Genomic DNA, 22,100 nt, shown 5'->3' with positions numbered 1-22,100 from the left:
GGGTCAGGGAAGGAGAAGGGGTCATCCTGGCCCTGAACCTTGGGAATCCACTAAAAGCAATCCACAGAAGAAGGAACTTAACAAATGAAAGATTCAACTTTGCCGGTAATAAAAATATAAATTCAAACAAGATCTCACTTTCATTTATCACACTGGCAGAGATGTTTAATGTGCCAGGACACCCCTCATCCTGAAGTGGGCGGGCACGCGGGAAGCCGAGGGGAGACTCACGGCTCTGGAAGGCAGTTTGGCCCTGTTGATCGGAGACCTTCAAATGTGAACACGATCTGATCCAGTCGTTCTAGTTCTTGGAGCTCCTTCTAATGTAATCACCATGATGTAGGAAGGATTTAACGATGAGGATGTTCATCGCGGGCCTGTTATCCTTGAAACAATCAGAAACCCGGGTGCCCAGCAGTAGGGGACTGGCTAGACAGAGTTTGTCGCTGTGGTGGAATCACATGCAGCCAATTCAAATGGTGTGATGGAAGAATTGAGAACAGCATGGAAAGATGTCCTGGAGAGAGTGTTAGGTTTAAAAAAAAAGTGTGCGAAGAAACGTGTCTGCATGGGTGTGCTTATGTGTGTGTGTGTTATAGTTTCTGTCTCTTGGCATATCTTCACTTCGCTGATTGATTTTTAATGTTTTTCCATGTGGGAACTTGGATAATTGTTATATTCGTGTGACGCTCTGGGGGAATGAAAGGACTCATCCGTGGGACTAGAAGGGACTAGGAGCGAGGCGGAGGGTAGGAGAAAATATGAGTCTACGAAGCAGGCAGGGGTCAGACCTGCCTGGGGAATCATGAATGTCACAGTAAGCCTGATCGGTAGGGTTGGCAGATTTAGGGGAAAACAAGACAAAACAAAACAAAAATCTAACAGCAAACTCAGAATGCTCAGTTAAATTTGAATTTCAAATAAACAATGAATAATTTTTACTGTCAGCATTTCCCATGCAATCTCTAGGACATATTTATACTAAATATTAGTCCTTGTTTCTCTGAAATTCTAACTTAACTGAGCACCCTGTAGTTTACCTGGCGATCCCATTGAGAGCCCTGGGAACCAGTGAAAGCCTTTAGAGTAGGTTGCGGTACAATCAGATGTGTGTATCTGGTTGTATTTGAGGGTAGTGGGCCTGAAGGCAGAGAAACCCTTTAGGAGGTGAACATAAGCCTACAGTCTGGAAGTCTCCAGAGCCCAAGAGAATGCGAAGTCCTAGGGGGCCCAGTTTGTGAGGACAGCGGCCAATCCCCGCCATAAAAGGGCCTTTCTCTGAAGCATCCCTATCCTTCCTCCACCACACCCCTATTGGTGCTCATCTCCTACCCCCCAAAACTTCACAGCAGAGTTCAGTCATCTTTTGGGATTCTAATCCTTGGTTTCAAATAGTATTTTATATAATGATAAAAGCAATTCTTATTCATGGTAAGACAAATAGAAAAGTAATTCAGACCAGAAAAAAAAAAAGGAACAAAAATCAACCCATATCCTATATTGCCACCTCTAGAAACGTCTAGAACTTTCTAAGGACAGATATTCCATCCCTTCTGCATTTTTTTAAAGATGAGATTTATTTACGACACCCCAAACATCCTTCCAGATGCTAAAACACTGTTCTTTTATATTAGTTTCATTCATTTGTTCATCAAGTGTTTATTGAATACCTACTGCATGCCAATCACGATAGTTGGCGTTAGACAGGGGTACACAAAGCAAATATATTCAGATATACTCTCCGTTTTATGGAAGGCAGAGAGAGGTAATAAACAAAAGGAAAAAAAATCCCCAATAAATACGTAATAATGTGTGGGCAAAGCCAAGAAAGAAACAGTTTGCAGAGTATGGAATATCAGGAAGGATCTTCTATTTATAGAAATAGAATCCTTTATTTAACCAGTCTCCTATTACTGGATATTTTGGTTATTTTTGGTTTTTCTGTATAATGATGCCATGATGAACTTTCTCTTTAGCAAATTCTTCATGCCAAGCCATAAAGATTCCTTTAGGCTACATTCCTGGAAGTGGAATTTCTGGGTGAAGATATACAAACTTTTTATTAGTTAGTTTTTCTGTAACATATGAAAACACAGTTTTGTATTTTCTCTATAGTTTACGTGTCTTTCATTTTAAAAATAATGTGCTGCAAAATTAAAATCGGGGGGTGGTGTATAGTTTTATGAATCTTAACACATCCCCATGCCATCTCTGGTCCAGCCCTCCCCATCCCCAGCCCCTGGCAACCAGTGATCTGCTCTCCATCCTCCTGCTGCTGTCTTTCCCAGGATGTCCTGGGATTAAGCAGAGTCATACATATGTAAATTTTGAGTCTGGCCTCTTTTACAGACCATAATGCTGCTTTTGAGAGTTATTCCTGCCAGTGACTGTGTAATAGCTCATTCCTTTTATCTCTGAGTCTCTAGCCCCTAGCGTGGTGGTTCCAGTTCGCTTATCCATTCACCTGTTCGAGGACCTTTGGGTTGTTTCCAGTGTGGGGTGATTCTGACCAAAGCCGCTATAAGCATTTGCAGGCAGGTTCGGTGAACATCAGTCTTCACATCTTCCGGGCCAACGCCTCGCAGCGGCATCGCTGGGTCACGTGGGGAGTGTGGGTTTAATTATAGAACTGCTTCTCTGTTTTCCCAACCAACGACGTGGGAGACTTTCCGTGGCTCCGTGTCCTCGTCATCACCTGGTGCCGCCCGGGGTTTCACTTCCGTGGCAGTCGGTGCGTGGGGCTGTCTCACGGGGCTCGTACTTTGCATTTCCGGACTGGATAATCTGTCCAGTGTGTTTTCATGCTTTTTTGTCGCCTGTAGGTCCTTTCGGGTGAGGTGTCTATTTTCATATTTTGCCCACTTCTTTTTTTTCTCCTTTCATACTACTGTTAACTAAGCCCCATCCTTTATTCAGAGGTCACTAGTTGTGTCCCTGCTGTCGTTTCACTGCTCCAGGAGCCGATCCAACACACCGCATGTGGCCCACGGGTCTCCTTAGTCTCCCGGGCTCTGTGACAGCGCCTCCGACTTTCTGTTTCAAGAGGCGTGTTCAGAGCTGGTGTGGGTGAGCAGGGGTGCCCATGTCACCTGTGGGGGCCACCCCGAGCACCTGAGCTTCCACCTCCGGCTCTCCCCTGCAGATTGGCAGGTCCCCGAGGGTGGGGACCCGGTCTGCCGCCACCGGGTGAGACCGCTGAAATATACCCCCAGTTCCTGCTACCCCTTTGGCGTTAGCAAGTGGGCCTGGACCTAAACCAGGGACATCCAGGCTGAGCTCTGCATGGAGCTGGGAGCCAGGGCAGAGGAGGTGGGTCCAGGACGTGATCAATGGCTCACCTTTCACCTTCGCCCCTGCCCCCACACGACTGTTTGGACAGCAGCGGGGGTTTTTTAGTCGGTGCCCTTTAAATAGCATGAAAGGGCCTCACGCTGGCCTGTTTTGTTTAAGGAGATTACATTGGCCCTGTGTGCTCTGCCACAGGGGTGTGTGAGGCCGACTCACCCGGGAACAGAGGGAGCGGTGTGTCCCCCACAAAGCAGATGTTTGGAGGGAAAATAGATGTAATCAAAACCATGGAGGATACAATTACTCAGACCCCTTAGACATATACACCGCATGCACTGGCCTGTGCACAACTACATACACGCACACACACACACACACACCCCGCATCCGTACTCACCTATGTGTATCTGTAAAGTCACCCTCGCTTGCACAAATCTCCAGACATAGCCGCACACACCCTGCTCGTGGGCCTGCACTCAGACTGTCCGCAGGCAACCACACACATGTTCCGCACACCCATTCACAGCTGCAGGCTTGTGCCCTGTGCCCGCGGGCACGCGTCTGTGCACAGGGGAAGAATGAGCACACAGAGCCTTCCCTCACCCTCCTCGCTTCAGAAGTGCATCCTCTTGAAATCACAGCCATGAAAAAAAAAAAAAAAATCACAGTCACCCTCGGAAATCTCTCCAGGACATTCGTATCAAAAAAAAAAAAAAAAGAAGAAGAAGTTTAGACTAGGTTAGAGTGACGTTATTGGGTTGAAGCAGGACAGCAAAAAGGGAGAATGGAAAGAAGAAAGGTTTTCCATCTCTTGTATTTCTCAGAGTTCAGGCAGAGGTTGGAGGCCCTTCTGTGGCTCCTGATGCGCAATATATCTTCAAGCCAAATGCTGCTACTTCATCAGAAGTGGTTGGTGGAGACATTGACCTAGGGTTGTCTGAAGGGCGAGCCGACCATCATGGCCGCCATCGCAGGCAGACCTTTGGAGGGGCAGCCACTGGTCACCCTGGGTGTTTTACGTACACACATTGCTTGATTCCTCTGGGTCATCTGTGGTTTATAGCCCCCTCAAGACATTCCACTGGGAAGCAGCAGATCGGGATGACCTTGCCCTGGGCCCCTGAGACAGGGACAGAGCCCCCTCCACACTGTGGGCGGGGCATCCACATGGCGCCAGTCCAGAGTCCAGTTTGGCGGGGAGCAGGCAGAGCTGCAGGCGGGTGGTCTGGCCCAGGGGACTCTGCTGTTGCTCAGCCTCGTGCAGCACAGTGCTCTCGTCCCTGAAGAGGGCTGGCCCAGAAGCGGGGCGACAGAGGGTCTCCAGGTGGCCTTCTCCCCACCACGGCATCATGGTGGGTATGGAGCGGCCCCGCAGATCTCGGACTGGGTTCCCTGGATGTTTATGTTCTAGAGCCCCTTCCTTAAATCCCATCCCTTTGCTTCTGCGTCTGCTGCCCTGATGCTCCGTGTTTCCCGCCGGTCGCACATGGGCACATGCTCCGCCAGCCGTGTTGGTCCGCCGTCTTGTCTCCTCTTGTGGCTCCTGCTGCCAACTGCTCACGGAGCCACTCGCAAATGCAAGCCCCTTTTTCCCGTGTCCTACCTACCTGTCTCTTCCTTGTGTAGCAGGGTGAACTGGTCCACTCGTGGGTTCAACAAGCACCTTCTGCCGGTGGCTTTCCACGGCCGGCACACGGTAGGCACACAAAGGTAGCTGCACAGACTCAGCGGTGTTTGCTTGTTAGAAATTGTCCACTTACTCTCCAGCAACTTCTCACAGCACATCTGCCCTCTGCCCCATCCTGGGCGAAGCCCAGGGTCCGTGACATGAGGTTCCAACTGTCGGGGAACTGATGTGCTAGAGGAAGGAATGGACACTTGGGGCTTGATTACATACTGGTCAGAAACACAGGCAGTGATGGGAGAGGCTGAGCAGAGCCCAAAGGGGTCTGTAGGGTTGTTGCAGTCTGGGAGGACTTCCTGGAGGAGCTGAGGCTTGATGGGATCTTGCAGGTCAGCTGGAAAGGAGGCCATTCCAGGCAGGTGACCAGAGGTGCAGGTGAGGGAGGCCAAATAAGTCAGTGGGAACCTTAGGTGAAGAGTGTTTCAGCCCGAGTGTTGGGCTCCTCTGGTTCCAACGGCTGTCTTGTTGAGGAGGGCACTGCAGGGCAGCCGGGATCCTGACCCAGCACCCAGGCCCTGGGCCACCCACCTGATTCTCCACCCAGCTCCTCAGGATTGTTCGGTTGAAGAGCATACTGCTGGTTTTGCCCAGGCCCCAGCACCATCATGCAGCCCGTCCCTGGCAGCCCCCCGTGTCAGTCTTGTTAAACTTGAGGCCAGCAGTGGGAAACCCAGCTGTTTAGACAGGAGGACAGAAGGCTCTGGGAGGTGTGGCGCCCATCTCGGGGAAGACCCAGAAGAGCCAGAGCCAAGACCAGTGAGCCAAACCTCTAAGAGACAGACATAGGCCGGAGCTGAGGATGAATGGCCCGGGTGTCCTGATGGCAGTGAGCTCTCTGTCCCCACAGCCTGTGTGGCCCCACTTGCTGGAGAAGCTGCAGGGTGGAAGGAGTTTGACATAGACCCCCCTCCCACCCCAAGTCTGGGATTCTTGGGGGTGAGCCATGGGACCTTGGGGCATTGTTCTTTGTCATCTAAATTAGAGACCCAGCCTCCCGATTTAAAGCAAAATGATCAACAGTGAAGACTGAGATGGGAAGGCTCTCTTCCCTCTTCCTTGAGGACCTGGAAGCATCAGTTTGCCAGAATTCCTTCCATCTCTAAGGCTTTCCTGTTGGCCAACATTTGCCTGGACCCAGACTGGCCCCCATTCTGCTCCCCTCTTCTTGCCACTCCAGATCCTAAGGAAAGGCCCCCAGGGGTGACCAAGGGCAGGAGGGACACTCTGCTGGGCCGAGGCTGTGGCACACCCCTGCCTGCTCCCCCCACTCCAGAAGGGGCATGGCAGCTCCAGCTGCCGATGAGACTCTGGGATGTGAGAAGAGTCATCTGAGGTCACGGGCAGACCATGGTAGAGCTGGGCCCAAGAGCAGACCTCCCAGCTCGGTCTGGAGGTCTTTGCACACCCTGTGCTGTCTCTCCATTTCTCCCCGACTTGCTTGGTCTCAGTCGGTGGCTAGAGGTTTGAGAACCTGGATTCTTACTTCTCACCCTAGAAGACTGGACGTTCTGCTGCCCCCTAACTGGCTAAGCCTAGAATGGGGTCAACACTGAGGGGTTTCCCTCGTCGTCCTCAGAGGCTGGTCCTCGCACGCCCCGGAGGAGCAAAGCAGGACTCCTTGATTATGTGAGGCCCCTGCCTTCCTCTGCCCCTACCCCTCTCTCCCTGGGAAGAGGCCCCAAGCCCACAGGGTAGGAGGAGAGGACAGGGGCTAGAGGCCGTGCTTTGTCGCTAACTAGCACACATTGCCTGCTCTCTCTGGTGTGAGTTTACCCCCAGTTAAAACTCAGAGCTTGGGCTGGTCCCTACAACCCTCAGTCTCTCTAGCACGGAGCTCCCCATGCAACCCATTCCCTGTTGCTGTGCAGGGTGGTCCCAACCCCAGGCCGGATGCCAGAGGACACTCGAAAGGTCCGTGGGGTCATGGGATGGGGCCTGGAGATCGGTGCGGGGGCGGGAGGGGCAGGGGTTGCCCTCCAGTCTGGCCTCCAGGAAATTGCATAACAGAGATGTTTATTTTTGGTGAGGCTGGGTGGGATTTCTCTTAAAAAAAAACCCAAAACATAAAACTTGTTTGTCTGCCAGCAAGATAAATATCTTCGCTGAAAGCTCTTGGCCGGGCTGCCAGCTGCAGTTTGCATAATGTTGTCACTGCAGCCGTGGCGGTCTGCGTGTGCCCGGGCTCACGTGGGTGTCCTGCGTGATGCCTGGGGGCTGCCGCCCTCCCTGTGGCATCAGCGCCACCAAGGGCCCCCTCGAATAGCCTCCCGATGCCGCGGGTGGATCGGCTCCGAGCTACAGCCTCAGCCCCCAGGATGCGGACGGAGTCGGGAGACCTGAGCCAGCAGCATCGTCCTGACACTCCATGCCCACCACGTGGACCTGCTCCCAGAAGAGGTGCTCACACCAAACACACGTGCGTGCGACCGTCAGAGCTTGTGCGTGTGCAGGCCTTCTCCAGTGCTCCCTGGAGGCCTTATTGTAATCAGAGCTATCGTGGGATCCTCACCACACGGGCCGGGATGGGCGGCGCAGCAGAGAAGGGCTCCCACTGGCCTCTGGACACCAGGCCAGCACCCACTGTTTGTGTACCCAGATGCTCTGGGCAGGGGCCCCTGCTGGGAAGACTTCTCCAGGGCCAGAGTCCTCTGCAGCTCAGAAGCCCATACTGGAACTGGGGATACACCAATAGGGACAGAAACCCACGTAGCCTGCGCTGTGCTAAGGGCTTTGCCTGTTGGCCTCCTTAACCCCATAGTGCCCCAGGAGGAAGAGCCTACAAGTATCTTCATCCCTATTTTACAGAGGGGGAAACTGAGGCACAAAGAGGTTAAGTGAACTGTCCCAAGTTCACAGCTGGAGCGAGGTGCATGTGGGAGTCATACCCTCCATAGGCTCAGGAGTCCACACTCTAACCTTCACTCTGAGGCACGCGTGTCTGCCCAGGGTGCTAACTGGGCCATTTGGACGTGGACTAGTTAGTTTCTCTCTTCCCCACTCCCCACCAGCTGGCCTCCACCACCTCATCCCTGACCTCCATAGAGCTACTGGTCCTGCCCAGCTCTGGACATCTACAAATCACCCAGTAGAGCCCCATCCTGGCAGATGGGGTGACTGGGGGCTCAGCTCTGAGCTTAGTGTGACTCTAGTGGGGCACACACATCAACATCCTGGGAATGCAGGTGCCTGCCCAGCTTCCCTAGTAAATGCGCCACTAGCCTCAAGCAGGCATGGCCCTGCGTGGACAGTAGGTGAAACCAATGAAGGATGAGGGCGTGACCCCTCATGCTGGATTCTTCGGGCTGGGGATTCTTCTCCGCAACTTCTACTGAGCCCAGACAGGACCAGGCCTAGATAGGAAGGGCATTCCTGTCTGTCTCGACACTGGCCTCCTCCCTGCCCCTTCCTTGCCCTGTTGGGCCAGACATGGCTGCTGAATTAGCTCTCCCTGCCCCTGGAGGTCTGAGGCACTGGGTCAGCATTCCCCAGCCCAAAGCAGAAGTTCTGGCAAAGGGGGTCCTTCTAGACAGAGGAGCCCAGAGTCGGTGGGAGCAGGGATTAAAGGTCCAAGAGATCAGATTGGCTGTTCCAGAGTCATATAATGTTGATGCTAAAAAAGGTCCATTCTGAGATGATGGCAAAGTGGCTCAGAGAGGGAAACAGACTTGCCCAAGGTCACACAGCATGTTAATGGCAAGTCAGGATTAGAACCAGGAACTCCTACCCTCGCATCCAGTGTGACACTGATAGGGAAGTGGCAGGGGAGGGCTCTCCCTGTCCCTCCCTCCACTCTTGCTTGGTTCGGTCATTGGTTTCTGACCTTGTTTCTTCCCCCTCAGCCAAAGAGAGCTCCCTGGGTGAGCCAGAGTTGCCGCCTGACTCTGACACCGTGGGGATGGACAGCAGCTACCTCAGTGTGAAGGAGGCTGGAGTGAAGGGGCCCCAGGACCGGGCCAGTACCGACCTCCCCAGCCCGCTGGAGAAGGCCGATTCTGAGAGCAACAAGGGCAAGAAGCGGAGGAACCGAACGACCTTCACTAGCTACCAGCTGGAGGAGCTGGAGAAGGTCTTCCAGAAGACCCACTACCCTGACGTATATGCCCGGGAGCAGCTGGCCATGAGGACAGACCTCACCGAGGCCCGTGTGCAGGTCAGTGAGGGCTCCTGGGGAGAGATTGGGAAAGCAGGGCTTGCACCCCGGCTGGTGGCCAAAGCTGGGACCACCCGACTGTCCCTCAACCACACCAGGGCTTTCTTTACCCCAGTCCAAGGACAGCCTGCCCCTTACACCGGGGCTCCACACAGGGAAGTCTGCTGTTTTCCACCTGAATATCAGGCTTCTTGCTCTGGCAGGAGCAGGTACAGAAGACTGTTAGCTGTATTTCTGGGCTCTGTGTGGTGTGAGTGTCCAGGCCATTTCACAAAGGAGAAGATGACTGGGCTCTGCCTTTGAAGGCCTATCTCTTAGGAAGGGAAGAGGATAAACCTAAAAACATCTATAGCAGTCCAATGGGCAGAAACAGAGAACAACCAGGCTCTTCTCTATGCCCAGGACGGCTGCCTCCTCCTCCATCTTTTGATTCCCAAATCAATATACCTCCTTTGTGAAGTCTTCCTGACCATAGTAGCTAAAGCAGTAGCCCCCTAACACCATCCAGCCACCAAAACACCCAACCCAACCCAACCCAACCCAACATAACCCAAACCAACACAGCCAATCCAACACAACCCAACAGAAGCCAAACAACACAGTCAACCCGACCCAACATGCTCAACACAACCCAATAGAACCCAACCCAACGCAACACAACCCAGACCAACACAGCCCAACACAACCCAAACAGCACAGCTTAACACAATGCAACAAGACCCAACCCAGCACAACATAACCCAAATCAACACAGCCAACTCAACACAACCCAACACAACGCAAATACCACAGTCAACCCTACCTGACATGGTTCAGCACAACCCAACACAACACAACCCAGACCAACACATTCAAAACAACCCAACTCATCCCAAATCAACATAACACAAGACAAGCAAATCGGGTCACCTTCAACCATATTGTCCTGTTTTTTTTCTTCTTTATAGAATTTATGACTGGCTTAAATTATTTTATGTTTGTCTCCTGTCACTATAATGTGAGTTCCTTGAGAACAGGTACTGTCTGATTGTTCATCACCGTATTCCTACCAATTAGAGAAGGCTGAACTCAGAGCAGTGAGGGCAAAAAATAAGTATTTGTAGACCGGTGGACCTCCTTTGTCCAGAGAGGTGTGTCCTCCCTCCTCACATGAAGTTACAGCAGGAAAAGAAGCAGAGAGGAAGCAAAGACCTCTGAGTACCCAAAGCACAGGAGACAAAATCCATGCACTAAAGCTCAGGCTTCAGCTTCACACAAATAAATGTCACGCTCAGTCTATTTTTCTACCCCAGAGCATGTTAGAAATAGCAAATGCAGTGTTATCACATAGCGGTTTTTTCCCCCTCCAATGGGCTGAGGAAGTCAATGGCTTGACAGCAAAGAGCAGTTCTTGTTTTTTTGTTGTTTGGTTATATTTTTGTTTTGTTTTAAAACAGCAGCTTAGCTGGGCTAGGCTAGGCTCAGCACAGAAGTGGGCTCAGGGCAAGACAGAGCCTTCCGTTATCTGCAGACCCCAAAGGCGCCCCCTGCTGCCTCAATTCACTAAGGAACCTTCAGCAGAGCATCATTAGGGCATCGGTAAAAGGTTCCTCAGTCCCAGCCATGCTGTGCGTAAAAAGGCTGAGCAATCATTGTCCAGAAATGATTTCATTCAGAATAGATCATGTGAGAAAGGACCAGCTGTCACCATAACTATGCAGCCATCCAGAAACTGTGGGTACCCAGACTGAAGAGTCGGGTTGTTTGGCCACAAGTTCCCGGGGTCTGGCTGCCCGTCTTCTTCCTATCCAGCGCCTGGCAAATGGTTGGGGAAGGAAGGCAGGGCATCTGAGGCTGTCCTGTCATTCCAGAAGTGTCACACACCAACTCTCTTGTTTGCATCAGGATAGACTGCCATGAGACCTCACGGGCCTCGGAGTCTGGACAGGAACTCCAGAACCTGGCCTCGGCCCAGGCCGTGGATTGGGAGGAACTAAAGGAGCCGGTGGAGAAGGGGGAGGCCGGTTATGGGACGTTCCCGTGGGTACCGTGTTGGTGTGGGTTTGACTGGTCCATTCTCTGCACGGTGTGTGTGTGTGTGTGTGTGTGTGTGTGTGCGCGCGCGCGCGCACGCGCGCACGTGTTCCTTACAAGTGGATGGGAGCGCCCGAGAGTTGAATTCACTTAGTAACAAAAGAAGGACGGCTCTTCTAGGACAAACCATGGAAATGACACTGGGCCGTAGAGACCATTTTTCAGGTGCCATCACCCGGCCAAAGCCGAGTGTTCCCTCTGCGTGTGCACACACATCCATTTATGCCTACTTTCAAAACAGAGTCGAGGCAGCTACAATTACAGCTTTATTAACGTCACCTAAAAACAAGAACAGTGTCATGAAATAGGCAGGTAATTAGGTCAGACATCAAGGCTAAGAATCACGCCTGCCACTGAGCACAAATTTCAACCCTGAGCTTCCTGGCAGCCAAGGCAGAAAGGGAGATGCTGATGTGTTGCATATCTTCTCATCTAAGGGGAGGAGCATAGGAATATAGAACGTTAGTGCTAGAAAGGATCATCGATCTGGTCCTCTGCTTTGATAATAAGTAGGAAGAGGCCCACAGGTGGGACATGATCACCTGTGGTCAGGTGACTCCTGAATAGTGACTCAGTGGCAGGGCTGAGACTAGAATCCAGGACTCCTGAGCTCCAGCCCATGTTTCTTTTACTTTAGTTGGCTCTGCCAGGACATGGGCCATATTGTTCTGAGACTTTTCTTTGTATAAAGGCAGCAGGGTGGGTGGGACTTCCATGTGCGTCAGACCTCTGGCTCGAGCCTGGCAGTGCCCTGAGGTTTGAGGGGAGTGGCAGTAGAACCCCCGCCTGCCGCTGCTGGGTTTGTTCAGGGCCCTTACTCAGCTGGTGGGAAGCCAGGTGCCTGGCGTAGAGTGGCGCTGGGGACAGGGAGGGGGGTGGGCGGCTCCAAGATGGACCTTTCCTGGGAAGAAGCTCGGGGTTTGGCCCTGCTCCAGGGGCTGCAGGGGCCTCTCTCTGCTGTCTGGGATTCCGATCTCCGCAGCTGGTGTCTGAAGACAATAAGACAGAGGCCTCCCCGCCCTGGGCCACCCCGCCCTGGCCCCAGATGGGCTGCGGTTACTGAGGCCCCCGCCAAGACGGTTGGTTCCTTGGGGAGAAGCCTGTGCTGAGCAGGCCCAGGCCAGGGTGGGCCGGGAGCGGGGTGGTCCTGGGGCGCGACATGCAGACTGGAAGGCTGGACCTCATGGTCCCCTCTCTGCCCTAGGGCTGTCCTGTGGAGACAGGCTGGGGCCGCAGAGCCCTGAGACACAGAGCATCTGTGAAGAGCTCTCAGAGCGCCAGGCTCCAGGAGCCAGAGCTGGAAAGATGGCCACGCCTAATCTCCAGGCCCTCCACCGTGAGCTCAGAGGGGTCCTGAGGATGCCTGGCCACCACCCAAGCTGGGGGCCTTGAGGCTTGAGGCTGCAGAGCCCCGGGGCTTGTTCAGCAGCAGAGTCCCAGCCCTGTACAGGAACAGGGCCCAGGGCTGCAGGCAAGGAGGGAGGGCTTGGGTGTTTCTGCGGCCCCTCAGCCTTGCCTCCCACCTCCCGAAGTCTCTGGGTCTTTAACCCTCCCGTACATCCCTGGGCCCGGCCCTCCTCCACTCCCATCCCAAAGATAGCACCATCTCTGCCGGTGCTCCCCTGCTCCTCAGCTGTCTTCCCAGATAACCCAGCACCCCCACTGCCACTCCCCCACACTCACTCCAGCCCCCACATTCCATCTCTCCCCACTCTGCTCCTCCTCCCACTTCTGGGACCGGCTGCCCCCTCCCCATGCAGTGCCCCCCAGCCTGTCCAGAGCCTGCCAGATACCTCCACTGGCACCCCTCCACCTGCCACTCCCGGGAACACCCCCCGACCCAGTGGCGGCCACGGACACTTTTCCTCACCTTTTCCCCCCCAGCCCCCAAGAAAGAATGGAGCCATATATCTTGATGCCTCCAGTGGGCTTCTCCCCTCCCCCTGGCATCCCCGCCCCCCCAGCAAACCCTGGGAGGCTGAGGAAGGAGCGGAAAGACGGAGCTAAGCCTGCAGGAAATTAAACATGAAATGAAAACAAGCTCCTCTGATTCATTCTCTCATCCTGGCCCCCGCCCCCCATTCCAGGCCACTGATAAAGGGGGATCCCGTTTCAGCGGCACAGAGAGGAGACCTGATCTGCCCTTGGCTCTCAGCGGGAGGCCTGGGCCTGGACCCCAGGAGCCGCCGGAGGCAAAGGGGTCCAGGAGGCTCTGGAGCAGGGGCTGATGCGTCTCCTACACCAGCCTCAAGACAGGGAGGCAGGATGGCCCTCAAAGCAATGCCAGCCCGTGTGTGTGTGTGTGTGTGTGTGTGTGTGTGACACTTGTGCACACACACATGCATCCTTGGGACCAGAGAGGGAAACCGAGGTGCAGCCTCAGACTCACTCCCTGCCCCCACCCTCCCCACATTCCCATGAGTCATGCACACCCCAGCTTCTTTCCCTTTTAGCAAAAGACAGCAAGAAAGGTCAGGAGCTATAAATAAGCAAGAGCCAAGTACTCTTCAGAACTCCCTGACAGCATTTCTCAGCTCTCACCCGCTGTTCTGTGAGGCGCCACTGCTGTGAGGACATTAGTACAGATATTGGCCCCATTTTCCAGATGCAGAAACTGAGGCCAGCGACAATGCCTGTGCGGGAATGGGCGCTTGGTGGCGCAGCTATGCTAGAAGCCAGGACGGGCTGAGCAGCTCTGGGCTGCCGTGAGGGAGCCCTCCCACCTCCAGCCTGGCTCCTTCTCCCTCCTCTGAGGACATCCTTGGTGCCCTCAGCAAGGCTGCCAGCGGGCTGCCTGTGGGGGGCTGTTGGGGTGTGCCCACTTGTGCCTGAGGCTGTTGGCAGGGACACATCCTGTCCCGCTGACAGAAACCTCCCTCTGGGCATCTCCGAGGCCTGCCTTTGACTCAACCTGAAGCCATCTGGGGTCTGGAAGCTGATCCCTCCCCTCCTCACACCCTCTCCCACCTCTCCCGCCCCAGATCCCAAGTCTCGGGGCAGGGCTAGCAGGCCCCAAGCCGAGCTCTTGCCCATGAAGCCTGGGAAAGCTCTCAGCCCGTCGGAAGTGCTCCTGTGAAGGGCCCAACAGCCCCACCCCCAGCCATCAGAGACCACCCTCCCCACCAAGGCCCCACCCCAGCCAATACCCCACCAGCCCCCGCTCAGGGACAGGTGGGTTTTCACTCCTCCTCGGAGTCAGGCCACCCTCTGCGTGAGACCTCGCAGTGGCCACCTTTAGGGACCACACCAAGATCCAGCCGCTTGGCTGGGCATCAAGGCCCTCCACAGTCTGACTTCTGCGTCCACGGGCCTCTCTCCCGCCGCCTGCCAGCTGGGCAGCATGGCCTCCTGGGGCCTGCCCTGCTGTGTCTACACTAGGACACAGCCCCAGGCCTCTCCTCCACGAAGCTATCCCTGACGGCCTCTGCTGCCCGGCTGAACCCTTGTTCTCCACAGGACCTTCAGCACAGGGGGCCTGAGTGGGGACACTTTCCAACATGAAGGCAGCAGAGAGGCTTAAGCTAGGTAGGAATGCGGGTTCTGGGCCACCGGACAGGCCCCAAGGACCCACAGAGCTGGTGGAAAATTATGGCCAGACTGTGTGTGTGTCTGTGTACGTGTGTATGAGCGTCTAGAGAAAGATTTTCTAGAGGAGCTGTCACACCTTTGTTCAGGTTCCCCTCAGGAGTCCGTGTCCTGAGGCAGGTCAGACCATGCTGGGCTGGGGTTGGTTAGATGACCCCGAGGAGGACCAGTGACATGATGCATGGGTGTGACACTTGCCCGCTCTGGATCTGCAGCTCGGAATGATAGAGTCTGGCTCAAGATCACACTGTGGGTAGTCGGGGGTAAGCTTGCCTTCCCGACTCTCAGCACGGATTATTCTAGATTGTGAGCTTGGAGGCAGAAGGCTGAGGCAGATCCTTCCCTGCAGCTGCACGGCCCAGACCTGGCTCTGAAACAGGTGTGGGGCTCCAGGGAATGACAGATACGGCCTGAGCCCCAGCACAACCGCTCTGTCCTGTAGGTCTGGTTCCAGAACCGGAGGGCCAAGTGGAGGAAGAGGGAGCGTTTCGGACAGATGCAGCAAGTTCGAACCCACTTCTCCGCTGCCTACGAGCTGCCCCTCCTCACCCGGGCAGAGAACTATGCCCAGGTAAGTGCCAGCCCCGGGCTCAGGGAATGGGCATCTCAGAGGAGGGCCTCCAATGGGACTCATCAAGCGGGGCGCAGGCGTGGGCCTGTTCACCCCAGAATGTGGGAGGCCCGGGCCGTTCCTGCCTACCTCACGTGCTGGCTCGGGCTTGGCTGGGCGTTAGGGATGGGCAAGCCGGGACGGAGACGGTGGCTTTCTCCTCTGCCGCATTTGCCCCTTTTGCTGCGGGCATCGGAAGCGAGTCAAGGTGCCAACCAAGGCCTCCAGGCCAGTGGGAGACACTTGGAGCGTCTCCCAGGACAGCCAAGTCCAGAGAGCTGGGGGTCTGGAGGCAGGGCTGTGGTGAACGTGGAGGTCTGAGTCCTGAGCGGGGCTGTCGTCCGGCCCCAGACCTTTCTCACTTCAGACAAACCACGAGCTCTAAGCCTCAGTTTCTTCTGAAAATTGCACATGATGAAAGTACCCACCCAGCTCTTTTGTGAGGTTGTGGAAAGGCCGAAATGAGACAACACAGAAGTGCTTCAGGGATTAAACAGCCAGATAAAGGGCGCTATGCACCCTCAGCTCTCCCAGCGGCTGTGTCGCATCCCGTCCTCCCCTCTGTCCCCTGCTATCAGCCTGTCTCCACTCTAGTGGCAGCGGAGTCTCCAGTGCAATGCAGGGGTGAGAAGGAGTGTGAGCAGTGGCCGACACTGGGGCATCTGCGGAGATGTCTTTCTGGCCGGGTGCACTCGTCACAGCCCACAGCCTGCCCGGCAGAGGGGACCTTGGTGACTCTTGGTGACTGTGGCAGCAGGGCCTCTGCCTTGAGCTCCAAGCCCGGCCCCACCCAGCAGTGAGCTGGTGGTGGTGGCGCAGGCCTTCCTGTTTCCTTTAAGACCCACTGTCCTGGAGCCCTGCTATCCCCCACCCAGCCTCTGGACGCCCCTCCCCGCCCCCCACCAGCTCTACCCCTCCCCCTGCCAGGATTCATGTGGCAGGGGTCAGGGGTCAGGCCTGGGGTGAGGCTGAGGAATGTGGGGTGCTCCCCCCACACACGGGCCTCGCCCTCAGCTCCTGCTGCACACTTTCATCTCTCCTGCTCTCTGTCCTGGGAGAACGGGCCCCTGGCTTGACTCCTGGGTCTGGATTTCCGCTGCCTGAGCTCCCTGCTGGAGCGGAGGCAGGGGTGGGGGGCAGGGGGAAGAGGACCAAGACAGGGCGGGCTCATCCCTCCCACCTGCAGCACCACATATCACACACCTCTTGACGGAGGGGAAGGGAAAGGCCCCTGATTGCCCATTGCTCCTGCCAGGAGCAATGTGGTCAGGCCAATGGGCCAGTGGTTCTTGTTGCCATGACAATGCCCCATGAGACTTGGGGGCCGAGCTCCCCCCTTCATTCAGCTTTCCAGTGCCTTCCCTGAGTAGACTACAAACATGGGCAGGAAGGAGAGCAGGCCAGCAGAAGCCGCCTGAGGGTCCCCTGTAACCCACTCACAGGGCTGAGAGGGCTTGTCTCCTCTGGTCCCACTCAGCCTGTCCCCACCCCCGGCAGCCCAGGTCTGCTTCCAGTCCACCCCCGCGTGCTGCCTGAGCACCTCTCACACATGCACACACACACACACACACACACACACACACCCTGGCCTGTGGGCACCCGGCCCGGCCCTATCTGTTCATGCACGGACACTCACTACGTCCTGAGGCAGCCCCTTCCTTCCTAAGTAAGTTCTGGAACCTCGAGGACACAGCACTTGGAAGCTCAGTCACTGGTCTGGACACCGGGGAGAGGAGGCCCCACCGCCCAGCTCTGCCCCCACCATGCCACAGCCTGCCAGCCTGGAGCCCACCTTCCCAACACCAGAGCCCTCTGAGTTCAGGTCGGCTCCCGTTTCTAAGGTACCTGGGATGTCCCAGGCCTGGCGAGGAGTCACAGGGGAGGGGGACAGTCGCTGACTTCCAGGGGCCACGGAGGGAAAGACGAAGCCGGCCACTGCATCTCAAATTCAGAAGTCAGCTGGCTGAGGTGGGAGCTGCCCTCAGCGGCTTGGCCGTGCCCTAAAGGCAGCCCTGTGACTGGACCCTTGACCGAGTGTGAAGTTCAGTCCCGAAAACCACTTCTGTCTGCGGGGAGCAGAGGAGCCAAAGCGCAGAACCCGAGCCCTTCCAGGTCCAGATGGCCATCAAGGTTTTGAGAGGCTCCCGGGTGAACACCCAAGCACGATTTCGTCATAACTATGGGCTTGTGAGCAGGGCGAGGTCGTCGGGGGGGTACGCGGCAGCGTCCCTTCCCCGCCATGTGCCTGCCACCCCCACGCCTGCCCCTAACCCCAGCTGGCCTGTGACAGCTCTCCCTTCCCTCTCCCCAGATTCAGAACCCGTCCTGGATCGGCAACAATGGGGCTGCCTCACCAGTGCCAGCCTGTGTGGTCCCCTGTGACCCGGTACCTGCCTGCATGTCCCCTCACACCCACCCCCCTGGCTCCGGGGCCAGCGGTGTCACCGACTTCCTGAGCGTCTCCGGGGCTGGCAGTCATGTGGGCCAGACACACATGGGAGGCCTGTTCGGAGCGGCGGGCCTCAGCCCGGGCCTCAACGGCTACGAGCTCAACGGGGAGCCGGACCGCAAGACCTCGAGCATTGCGGCCCTGCGCATGAAGGCCAAGGAGCACAGTGCGGCCATCTCCTGGGCCACATGACAGGGCACCTCTCGGCCTATCCCCACGCCCTCCCCCGCCTTGGGGCACTGGCCACGCCCACGCTTCCCAGGCCCCCAGCCTCCCATTCGACTGTCCTCTTAGGAACCTGGCCTGGGCCAGGGGCCTGGCCCTCAGCACTTTCAACCACCCCGAGTGTGAGGCCCCATGGACCGCTGGGAGGGAGGGGGCAGCAGGTCCCACCTGCCTGGGCCCCGAGGTCGAGCCCCTGCTCCTGGCCGGAGGCAGTGGAGGAAGCCAGGTGCCCAAGTTTTACAGCTTTGCGTCCATTATAAGCTGAAGACCCTTTCTCCCCACCCCTGCTCCCGTGCCCTGCCCGATTTGAGGGTTGAGTCAAGGCTAGGTTCCCATCCAGACCGAGCAATAGCCACGTGCAGTCACGTCCGTCCTTCCCTCCGCCGTGTGGTCCCCTGGTCACCGGGCCAGTGAGTTTGTCTGAAGTCCGGAGTCCTGTTCTTCAGGGTCCTGCAGAGTTGCCCTCCTGCCATGCCCACCCCCCTTTCTCCTCTTAAAGCCCTGACCCCCTGGGCCCAAGGCACCCGACTCACCTCCACCCACCCTGGCCGTCCCCTGTGCTGGACCCACCTGGAGGGCTGGACAGAACAGGAGAGGAGCTGAAGAAACCTGCTGGCATCCAGCAGTGTTGGCGTCTGGGAGCGTGGACAGCCCCCGAGGGGGCAGACTCTGGATCTCGGTGAACACTGCGAGGGGAGGACCCAGACCACCCACAGTACCCATGGTGCTGGAAGGAGAAAAGCTTCTAGAGAGAGGAAGAGCTGCAAGGAGGTGTCCGGGAAGGGACAGGGGCTCAGGCACTCACATCTGCTCTCCTGACCGCCCGACGCCCCACAGCCCGCAGGACGACTGTTCCAGAGGGCAGGTCTAGGCAGCTTTGTTTTCTAGCCTGCCAGGCCCCTCCTGGAGGACCTGGAGACGCCTGTCCCTTCCCCCACCCATTCTGGTCGCTTGCCAGGGCTGCTGAGCAGTGTCCTGGCGTGGAAGGACTTATACCTCGGAACACAGAGTAGGGCCTGGAGTCATGTCGGCAGAAGGGGTCGAGAGCAGCGTGTGGAATTAGCTAAAGGATGTGTGCTCACGCTCAGCCTTTCGGTCCCCACACTGCCTCAGGCTGCCTGTCCCCTGTCAGCCATCCCTGGAGCGGCACCCTACCTGCCCAGAGTCCCCCACAGTGGGTGGGGACCCCATGTTCTACCAGGCGAGGCCAGAGAGGGCCTGCTCTTGTACTTCGTCCCTAGGGAATCCGAAATCTCAGCCCCTCCCTCTCACCAGCCTCTAGAAGGGCTGGTGGGCGCCTCTCCTCTGGGTCACTTGCTCTGTCCCGGATGTGGGGGGCAGGATGCCGTCCAGAAGCCGTGTCCCTACCTGCGGGAAGGTGCTTCCTTCTGGGGAGGAACTCCACACCTGCCTGACTGGAGACGAGCAGCTCGAGTTTTGGTACCAGATTCAGCTGTCATCTAAGCTTGTGATACCCAGTCCCTGTCCTCTGGGGCCACCCTTTAGAGCCCGAGGCCCCTCCAGTGAGCAGCCCCTGGGGACAAGTGCTCACCTTTCCTACCTTCTGCCTTGATCCTATCCGGGAGGAGGGTTAAGTCCAGTGGGCTTGGGGGCCTGTACACAGGACAGCCTCTTGGCTTGGGTGGAGGGTGAGATCCTCTCCCTTTGAGCTGCTCGAGGTTTAAAAGGCATCATGGTCCCCACCTCTGCCTTGTGCTCTCATCTGCCGTGGAAACAAGCCTGGGGAAGGATCTGGTTTTGGCCTCCCTTGGTAAGAGTCAGACCTCTTTGTGAACCATAGCCCTAACACTGATCTTCTAGAAGCGATCTTGAACATTAAGTTAAATGCTGGTTTTAAATGATCCTTATAGCTGAGGATACTGGAATGACTCTTAGGGAGCCTTTTCCAGTTCTGAGGTTCACTGAAATAACTCAGGCTCCCCAAATCTAGGAAGGGAAAGGGAGAAACACTTAAGGCTGGGAATCATTCCCTGTCTTTCCCTTAAGGGCTCCGGTGACTGGCAAGGACAAGGGAGGAACCCTCGTCATACCATGTTCTCACCCAGAAGGGGATCCACACAGAGGGATGGAGAACTGAGAGATCCCCAGAGGAGGAGTGGAGGGGGCTCTAGGCAGATTCTTCTGGAAGGGACCCCTGGTGCTCAATCCTTCTATCTGACTGCTTTCTGGCTGGGCTAGACCAAAGTCAGACAAATTTCAACCAAAAAGCTCAAGAAGAAAAAGCCTCTAATAGAGGGGAAGCCCTGTGGTTCTGGCTGTCCTTCCCACCCACACAGCCAAGTATTTATGATTAAAATGTCCATGTGAAATGTGCCTGTTCACCTCCCCACAGGTAGCTCCCTGCCCCAGGCCCCCAGGGCCGGCCCAACGCTCCAAGAATCATAGGACCTGGAGCTGGGAGGGACATAAAGACCCTCTACTTAGTGTGCTCCCTTCCCAACAGAGAGGAGAAGGTCCTGGCTGTGGTGGGGGAGGGCCAAGTGGGGGGTGACTATCCCGGGGAGCAGGGCATACACGTAGCCTTAGCCCGCAGGGGGTGGCGCGACCTCCTGCAGCCTCTCCACTCCCTGCTGGCTGTCCTCCCTCTCCTCAGCCTTCCCTCTGCTGCCTTCCCAGTGGGAGGTGAGGCCCAGACCTCCCAGGGTAGGAGGCGGCCCCACGGCGGCCCCTGCCAGTACTCTTCGAGCTTGGGGGGACCCTCGGGGGCTGGCTGGCTGGCTTCCTCGGGCGCGAGGGCTCAGGCAGGTGGGCACAGAGGAGCGCCAGCTGGCTCTGGGGGCCACCTCGAAGCACATAAGCTGCAGGGGTGAGGCTTCCCTTTGGCTCCGGGCCTCAGGTCTCACAGAGCCAGAGATGCGAACCCTAGGCAGCCTCCTCAATGCTGAGGGGGCGTCTGGGCCCCCCTGGGAACAGGCCCAGGCAGCCGGGGCTTGACATGAAGGTGCTGCTACCGCCCTCAGCGGCCCTCTCAGCTCCCGGAGGGTGCGAGAGAAGCGGGCTCTGGGGGCACACGGCGAGGATTGTCCCCCCCGTCCTCGATGGCACTGGCGGGACACGGACTTCGTAACCTTTCTTGAATCCTTTCAGCTATACTTGATTCTCGGCTCTCGCTACCGCACCTCCAGCTCGGGCAAGCAAGGTGGCAGGGTGGGTTCAACGACACTGCAGGGGGAGGGGGCAGCCGTCCCGAGCTGGGTCCCCAGAGGCAATGGCCACATGGGGCCCAGCTCCAGGGCCCCCTGCCCGCCATGTTTTCGTCGGGGTAGCCAAGAGGAGCTTGTCCATGAAAGCTACCGTGTGTCTCGCTCAGGCAGCCGTTCTCTCTTGGGGCCGGGTTGAGGGGACACTGTCAAGTAGGACACTCCGGGGCCTCTGGTCTGCTTGATGGCCCTCTCAGGGCCAAAGGCAAACAAGACTAGCTGGGGGATGATGGTTGCCAGGTTGGCCCCCAGGATAACCATCAAGAGAAAAATGAGAAGACCAGGAGAGCACTACTTCCAAAGTCACAACAACCCTGCTCCCCCTCGCAGAGGTGGCCGCAGGGAGGAAAGGCCTTCTGGCCAGACAAGCATGACCTAGTCCCGCCCTCCCCTCCTCCCCTTCACTCACACACATAGAGCTAGGCCTTTATACTACTGATTTTGAGGGACAGTGTTCAATGCCTAATGATCTGTTTGGATGTGCAGTGGTGGAAAAGAGAGCTGAGCGCTCCAAGGAACGGGAACCTCGGCCAACACTGACTGTTCTCATTGTAAGATATTTTAACCCTGTATAAACGCAACTTTTCCTTTAGCTTAATGGCCTGGGGTGGAATATTAAAAAATATATATTAAAGATACATTAAAAATTCAGAAAAAAATGTTTAAAAAAAATGAGGTCAGTTCCATAAAGTTTTACTGCCTTATAGCACCATGTAACGACATTATAGCAAACTATTAAAAGAATCATTTCTTGCCTTTTAAAGTAAGTTATTGCACTTACATCTTCTTGTGGAAGGGGAGGAATATTGACGAGA

The 22,100-nt window shown here is 56.2% G+C and overlaps 1 protein-coding gene across 1 annotated transcript in view; it reads left to right on the top strand.

Moving 5' to 3' along the window:
* ALX4 (ALX homeobox 4) overlaps positions 1-18,051 on the top strand; it is a 39,126-nt gene extending 21,075 nt beyond the window's left edge. The window contains exons 2-4 of the mRNA XM_032840691.1: positions 8,812-9,122; positions 15,223-15,351; positions 17,702-18,051. Of these exons, the coding sequence (XP_032696582.1) occupies positions 8,812-9,122; positions 15,223-15,351; positions 17,702-18,031 (770 nt within the window). The 3' untranslated portion in view covers positions 18,032-18,051. The remainder of the gene's footprint in view (positions 1-8,811; positions 9,123-15,222; positions 15,352-17,701) is intronic.
* Positions 18,052-22,100: the final 4,049 nt, after the last annotated feature.

This window comes from Lontra canadensis, unplaced genomic scaffold, assembly GCF_010015895.1.
Source record: "Lontra canadensis isolate GAN:19392208 unplaced genomic scaffold, GSC_riverotter_1.0 scaffold115, whole genome shotgun sequence".
NCBI classification, from domain to species: Eukaryota; Metazoa; Chordata; class Mammalia; order Carnivora; family Mustelidae; genus Lontra; species Lontra canadensis.
Note: the sequence above shows the minus strand (reverse complement) of the source record. Positions and strands in the feature narration are given on the sequence as shown.